Source organism: Papaver somniferum, chromosome 1 (assembly GCF_003573695.1).
Source record: "Papaver somniferum cultivar HN1 chromosome 1, ASM357369v1, whole genome shotgun sequence".
In the NCBI taxonomy this organism is placed as follows: domain Eukaryota; kingdom Viridiplantae; phylum Streptophyta; class Magnoliopsida; order Ranunculales; family Papaveraceae; genus Papaver; species Papaver somniferum.
Window position 1 is genome coordinate 23347686 of NC_039358.1, and position 8519 is coordinate 23356204.

Below are 8519 nucleotides of genomic sequence, written 5' to 3' on the forward strand. Positions count from 1 at the left end.
TGCATTATTATACTAAGTACAACAATTTGTCTGTTGTACTTAGATATAGGAATTTCATCTTCCAACACATCTTCGTCATCTTCCTTTAGACGAAATGATCACTTACTTACATTTGAAGCTCGACTAATCATGGGAGTGCTATCATGATGCATTTCTTTGTCAAATTGTCTGATAACTTTAGATATTTGCAAACTGGTGGAATAATATACCACAAGCTCAGTATTCGGTCGAGCTTTCCCCAGATTTTTCGTCTCAAATTCGGATTTCAAATAGCTTTTAAGGTCTCTTATTGCATCAAGAGTACCCATCATGTTTGTACCATCGACATAGATAGCTACAATTCCAAATCAGGAACTTTCTTGTGAATACTCAAGGAAAAATAAATTACTTGTATATTCTCTCCAAATCAAATATACACTTAAACGGGTATACCACATCCGCATGATTGCTTTAATCTATAAGTGATCGTTATCTAACTGTAAACGCCTCTGTGGTTTAGTGTCACTTGATTTGGGAAACAAAAGGCTATCAAGTACTTTCGTAAATATATGTTATCTCTTGATTCTTTCAGAGATACGTAACAACCACATACATATGCTGCATTTTAATTCCTTTTGAAATTACCAAGCTAACTAAGTAGCGGAACACTATAACGTTCATTACAAAAGAACAATTCCAGGGCTTTTTGAGAAGCCCCGTGCCACAAGGCGAGTCTTTATACTTTAATACTACTTTCTTCTCATTATTCTTTGTGACAAATTAATCATGTATGTCTAATAGGTTTTACACTTGGTTGGTTAGCACTACCACACCAAATACATGTATATTTGTCAAAGAACCAAGTTCTACCTGGATTGTATAGGACAAATATGCTCTTTGTTGACATTAAGTAACAAGGAGCTTGGTTCGATCTCATCTTTCTCTATTTCCTTAAGAAGGTGCATATGAAATTAATCATCAATATGCTCGCATGATCTTTCCATTGACTCGTGCGCATTCTCATGATCCACTTAGGATGTCATTGTTCTCTGGAATCATTAAACTTCGGGGCGTCCTCCAGTTTGATTCGTGGACATATTCAGAGACAATATTATGAGATGATTTATGACGATATAAATAAGTTTGTGCCTTACTCACCTACTTCCTTTCTAGGTGAGGATTGATCGAACCAAGTGGTCTCTCAACTTCCTTTATGGAGACACGACCTCAAACACACTTCCACTAAGTGTAGTTGCAACACTTTAGTATATGTTGTATATCCCTTATTTGAGGATTCATAACCTTGCAGATAGGTTTGCAGCTGGTATGTGTGATCTCATCACTTTAGCGACATCATTGTACATTTCGAAAATCGATTATTCTTTGTCATTTCATATTTACATTTATGGAGTACAAGAATCAATATGAGACACAGTGGGAACACACCATGACAATTCCTGTCGTTCCCTTAGAAAACACTTTTTCTTATCTCCCCCTAACGACGGGAAGACTGTCTCATTAAAGTGATAACTCGTAAATCTAGCGGTAAGATATCTCCTGCCAAAAGTTTTAAAATGCGGATAATTGTTGGGAATTCATTTCCAGCATAATTACTTAACAGTTATGAAGACCCGTCATAGATGTGGAGTCGTAATGGCACATATATAGTGCAACCAAAAATGCGTAAGAACACGAATTTCAGGCTTATATCCAGTTACCAACTGGTATGCATAAAAGGTTGACTAATATTGGGTTCTAAAAAGAATTAAGTAAATATGCGTTAATATTGCATATTCCCCAAGCAGTTAAAGGTAGGTTTGTACGCATAACCATGCCTTAAGGCACCATCTTTGCGAGATCATGGAGTATAGGATGCTCTGCATTGATCCTATTAAACATGCAATAAACATCAAGTCCTTTTGATGTACACTTGCTAGCATTTACAAGGGGTGGTGAGACCTTACATGTAAAATATGTGCTATTAGTTTTCCAAACGCAAATTTCTTGGGAACTATTACTAGTCCAAAATGTCAAAACATTCACCAGAGCTATAAGTCACTTTAATGGTCCACATTCTACATAAATATTTTTCTAAATTTCACCTAGTTTTCTTTGTAATATGGAATTTTTACCATTTGCATCTTAGGATGGTCTCGATCATATTTTACTGAAGACTTTGTAAAATTGAGTGATATGCTTTCTTACCTAAAAGCATAATGAGAAGGGGGATTGTGCATTCAGTACTTTAGAAAACACTTATTGAGAGATATGCCGTCACTTCGCATTCTGTCAATCTTTTTCTTATTATCTCGTCCACTCAAACACAGTGATGTACGTATGATTCCATTCAAACCCGAAACATCATGTCACAACCAAAGTGCCTTTATGGTTATGTCAAAGCCTGTATGAGTCAATTCCCAACATTTCATCGTTGGAGTCAATATGGATTCAATAATTCAAACACTATAGTGATTTACATTTCACTAGATTGACTCATTAGTTTCTCTAAAATATGTTTCCTTCCACATGCATTAGAGATATAAAAGATGCAATCAGTTACATTCTCATCACTGTGAGTTTCCATATGATATCCACCTGCATGGGTCACTTTGGAATTTAACAAGGTTATTAGCTCTCGGTACATATGGAGCTTTTGTGACTTTTAATTTTTGTTCCATCTTGGAAACAAAATTTGAGCAGTACTTCACTAGATGATCCAATCATCGTAGTCACATTATAAAGAATTGATTCAAAACTAGTGTATATTCCTTAAATTAGTGGGAGAAAAACCATTATTAGTTAGACATTGAGTCTTGAGAGATTTAATAAGTGGTGTGGCCTTATTGCGTAACAAAAGTGGGATTCAACTCAAGTACTTTAGGGTGAATATATGTTACATTTCAGGGGGGATGATATATTTTTCATTCAGATATATCTCAAGTGCATTAGAGAATTTATGTTTCGTGGGATTGATGTACTTTTCATTCGATAAGCGCAGATATTGTATGGGGTTCAATTAAATAATCAATAGGCCAGTCAAAGTTCTTTTTGTCATTAAAGTTGATGACTAAAGTATGACCTTCCTATGGAAATTGGTTGCTACTATGGTACCCTCATTACATTGCTTATACCAATAACAGTAAGATGATTAATTCCTAACTCTTTGGTGAGAGATAGAATTACATGTAGCTTCATCTCATGTTCAATTGATACTTGTACTTTGGTGTCATTACTGCTGAGGGGAAAAGTACATCTTTGTCTCATGATATATATGTCCCCTTTCACATGCTTTATATAAGTCGGTACGTTTAACCCTCATTACTTCGGGATTCTTTCCATTTTCAATTTTGCTATATTTAGCTTAATTTGAGAAACTTCATTATCTCAACAGGCCAAGAGAATATCACTACACATGTCAACCACTTACTTTAGGTTGAATAGATTACTAAAGGTAATTCTCTTGCTTTCATACTTCAATATATACTGCTTCGTTAGTATCATGGGTGAAGTAGAGAAATGGAAATTTTCTGACTCATATCATTTTTTGTGGGTTCTTCCACAATTTTATTTGCAACGTATCTTTTGAAACTACCGACTCTTTAATAGTCGAGCAAGTGGATTACATCCCAAGGAACATTCAAATTTTGGGAGAAAATATCATGTACACAATAATGGTGCTCAAATACTTCTAAACTCCAAATGTTGGAATCGAGTTGGTACAAACAATTGAACAAAAGACATCATTCAACTATAGACAATATCATATTCAAGAGAACAAAATAACATTAAGACCAAAATTCTTAATGAACGAGATTAACATTCATAATTTAAGTTGACCGTTTATATGATATGAACTTATCTTAAGGGAAAAACAGAACTAGGCATGTTAAAAAAAACCAGACAAATAAGCCCAACAAATATTCCATGTAATAGCCCAGATTACTTACATACCTCAAACTTTGGTTCCCGTTGTACATGGCCAAAACCGGAACAAAGTTAACCGTGCACAACCCAAAACCAGGATGGAACTTACAACTGGACGGGATGGAACTCGGAGCCGGTCCGGAACAGAACTGGATAGGCTGGAACTCGGAGCCGGGCCGGAACATAACTGGACGGACCGGGTTGACTGGACCGGGATGGGGTCGACCGGGGTTGGCTGGACTGGGATTAGGTTGACCGGGTTGGCTGTACCGGTTCGGGATAGACCTGGTCGGGCAAGGTCTGGCTCTTCCTTCTCCTCTTTTCCTCGAGGATTCCAAACGACGAAACATTTCAATCGCCACACAGTTGTACATATGTATGATCAGAATCATGACAAAGATTGAACAATAAAATAATCTTTTCCCCTTCTTTTTTTAATATTTTATTGACAAATATAATACAATAATTTTATATTAGAACATGGAATCATCAAAGATCATAATAAAAACTTAGCTAATTTGACGATAATGATCCCAATGATTCCAACGTAGTGTATTTGATTGAAAAAAATATATAAAAATAAATACGGATCCAAAACAATCCTTCACAGATTTGATAGCAACAAAAAAAAAAATCAAAATCCATTGTCGCGGGGTTAGAGCTCGTGCTTGATAATGTATTGCAGTGGAAATGTAAGGAAAACAAAGAGACAAAGAGTAGTTTCCATTTATCAGAATAACAGGATTACATGGAACAATATCCTTTATATACATGTAGAAGGGAAACCATATATATCTAGATGGGCCATAGGCCCTATAACAGAAACAATATCTTAACCGTACTTATATGTTGTTTGGATACACACTTTACTACACTGGGAATAGTATCTTATAAATCCGAAACAATATCTAGTTTGGGGTACACAATTATAAAATGTTTCTAAAAGTAAAAAACGATGACAATTTTTTTTTCTTTTTTTTTACAATTGGATTCTGTTTTAATAAAAAGAGATCAAATGCACAAAAGCGTACAAGGAAAATATTTTTTTTTTGTAAAGAAGATATTACATTAAAAAGGCTAAGACTCGGAAAGAGTCGAGGTTACAAAAGAAGTAGAGCCATCTAATCTGGGATTAGGAGAGTTCCCAATATTAGATTTATCTACTAGAAGTTGTTTTCTGCTACAAACCGGTGGAGAAGTTCCCCATTCAACAGTCGAATTCAAAGGCCTAACAGACTTTGCCAAAATATCCGCTACTTGATTGCCTAATCTAGGAACAAAAAAGAAACCCAGAAAATTATTGCAGAGATGAGATATTCTATTTGCTTCATTAATATAAGCTTTAGTTCTCCCGGAGATGTCTGAATTTTTCCCATGGATGTAAATGAAAATACTCTCGCAATCGCCTTCGATACTGAAGTTCTGAATCTTCCTTTCCTTAGCCCATATGGCCGCCTGCAACACTCCTATAGGCTCTGCCTCTTGTGGGTCAGAACCTGCTGCTTGTCCTGCTCTTCCTCTTTCACAATCTCTTGTATAATTTCTCAAGATAAAAGCACAAGTAGATGGTAATACTTCTGAGATCCAAGATGCATCTACATTGATCTTTAGGGTATCTATATTCGGAGCCTTCCATTTAGGATTTAATTTATTCTTTTGCACCTGTTTAGACTTGGTAGTTTTTCTTTTTCTCGTAGACCAAAATTCTACATGTCTTTGTATTTCTAAGGCTAGAATATTAGCATTTTTAGTTTTGTCCTCAAAGATTTTATCACACCTTTCTTTCCAGATGAACCACATTTTAGTGAGAAGTAATTCAATGGAAATGTCAGTCCTAGGATTAGTCATCCATTTTTTGCAAAGATCTACAATCGTAATTGAGGTATCTAGATTTAGAGTGACAGGATTAGGAGAAGAGTTCCATACTGTCTTAGCATAAGGAAAATGGAAAAGAAGATGTTCTGTTGTTTCTACTTCATTCCTAAACATAGTACAGAAAGGTGTGAATTCCTTTACTTTACCAGTAAGTTTGGCATTAGTAGGAATAGCATTTTGTAAGCATTTCCATCAGAAAAGTTTGATTCTTTCTGAGATATTTAGTCTCCACAGAGATTTACAGAGTTCCATACTGTCTTAGCATAAGGAAAATGGAAAAGAAGATGTTTTGTTGTTCTTACTTCATTCCTACACATAGTACAGAAAGGTGTGACTTCCTTTACTTTACCCATAAGTTTGGCATTAGTAAGAAGAGCATTTTGTAAGCATTTCCATTAGAAAAGTTTGATTTTTCTGATATATTTAGCCTCCACAGAGATTTACAGAATGACTCTGGCAAAGATAAGCTGACTATATCCAATCCACTTTCATTCAGTTTCTCATACATAGATTTTATAGTAAACTCACCAGATTTAGTTAGAGTCCAACGGAGTTGATCGTTTCTAAGGTTTTGATTATTATCTTTAAAAAGATAAATTTGACTAACTTTGTCTGCAATATCAGCAGGAAAGGTTGAAGTAAGCAATGAAGAATTCCATGTACCTGTTTTTATATTAATCAAGTCTGAGACCTTAACTAAGTAGTTGTTACTAGAATTATTAAGATTCTGAATATTTTATTTTAATCATGGTATCTAGATAGCTTTCTAGATATCAATGTCTTGTCCATTTCCGACTTCCCATATACTAAATTTATGCACTAGTTCTAATCCTTTCCTGATGCAGTTCCTAGTCCAAGAGCCTCTTATTGAGGTTTTATTTCTAAGAGGCGATTTGTTTCTAAAGTACTTTGAATCCATAGTTTTTACCCAAAGTACAATAGGTTCTTTCAACATTACCCAAAAACAATGACTTCTAAAAGCAAAAAAGTTTACTTTTTGTAAATCAAAATAGTTTTGCTTTTGATTTTTGGACCTGACTTCTCCTTCTGAAGGAGCAGAAGCAAAAATCCTTCTGATATCCAAACACGCTATTAGTGTGGTTACAATGAACCTAGCAAATTAACTAAAAATGAGGGGGTACCAAATATTATATATCACCAACTTTTTCATCTGTAAACCTATACGAACAATTCGTTGTAAAATCAACAGAAAAGACCTTTGTACCTGATTGTATAACTTAGTATTTATCTGAATTGTACAAGATCCAAATTCAAACAAGAACAACCATCATAATCTGTTTTCAAGATACAAAGCCAACAAGAATAAGTCTCGTTAGGATCCATACAAGATAAGCTAAAAACTATCCAGATTTATTAACGTACAATTCGTGATGTTTCAAATATAAAGATAAACAATATAATGTGGAAAAGAAATGACACAAGATACCAGAAATTGTGTTAGCAAGGAAAACTGCAATATGCAGAAAACTCCGGGACATCATCCAGCTTGAACACCATACTATTTTAAATTGTTAGAAGCACTATCATACTGTTTGAGGGGGAAAACCGTTTCTGCTGATTTTGGTAATTTCGGGTGTGTGGGTAAGAAACGAGTCTAAACCCTAAACAATGTACTGCACGGGAGTACTTTTGATTCGAGAGATCAATCTGTACAATCCTGTCCTAAACCAATAAATGGTCATTCCAAGCTTGCTTCGGTCACAAAGTGAAGGAGAAAGGTTGGTCTTAGGGAGGGAAGCGAAGAAAGTGTTGAGACCAGAATAGTTGATTCTGGAAGTGTGGGCGTTTTTGTGAGTTGTATCAGAAAGTAGAACTGGTAAGCCGAATGGAAAGCTACCAGGTGATTTATAGATGTTGTGTGTTGCCGACCAAGACTTGTTCTTTGGTGGAAATAGGTGAGACCTATTTATACAAGTCATAGTGAAACGTACCCTGGTCTCGTAAGAAGTAGAAACAATTGAGTGGTGGAAGAAAAATAGTAACGTGTAACTGCCATACGTTATGCTTCCATGATGAAGGAAGTGAATTAGTGTAACCTCCGGTCATTACTCTTCCATAATGAAGGAAATGAATTGTTTACACCGTTACTTTTTACCACCACTAATTATCCTACTTCATGACACTTTCTTGTAATGGGCGCATTGCACGCCGCACGCTGTAAACCGCCAGACCAATACCCTGATGAGCATCCCCCAGTTTGTGACATTTTTTGATGTCTCGAGTGTTTCCATGGAAAACATGTAGCATTTTTCTACGCGTGGCAAGTAAAAATTGAGAGGCTTGTCGCAGTTAAATAGCATGTAGTTCTAGGCTCGTCTTGGCTAGTCGCCTAAAACTGGTCGCGAGCTTACCGTTTTGTTGGCGAATTTCGATGGTCGAGATCGCATCTTGTGAATAAGGGTAGCCGTTGATTGTGGCTACCTTGTGTTGGTGCCTGAAAATGGCGCAGTGGCATTGCAGCATGACTTGTGCGTTTCAGGGGCACGATGGCGCAAGTGGCACCTGATGTACCCATGGTCGTTGGGTTTAGGCGGCTGGTCGCATAAAAGTTGCCACAAGTCCATCAGTTCGGTGGTGAACTTGGATGGCTGAGATTGCATCTCATAAAGAAGGATGTCCATTGATTACGTCCACATGCTAATGGCATGCCGGTGGCATAGCCATGGCATGGCGGCATAGAGGCGTGCTAGTAGTCGTGGCATAGTGGTATGCCAGTGATG

General features: G+C 36.3%; 1 protein-coding gene across 1 annotated transcript; it reads right to left on the reverse strand.

Annotated features, from left to right (window-relative positions):
• Positions 1-4980: 4980 nt before the first annotated feature.
• LOC113359124 lies at positions 4981-5892 on the reverse strand. Its single transcript, XM_026602827.1, has one exon. The coding sequence runs from the start codon at positions 5890-5892 to the stop codon at positions 4981-4983; it is 912 nt and encodes a 303-aa protein (XP_026458612.1).
• Between the last annotated feature and the right edge of the window lie 2627 nt (positions 5893-8519).

Bases quoted from the DNA above. Each gene is read 5' to 3' on its own strand.
- LOC113359124 (XM_026602827.1), bottom strand. From the start codon at position 5,892: ATGTTTAGGAATGAAGTAGAAACAACAGAACATCTTCTTTTCCATTTT.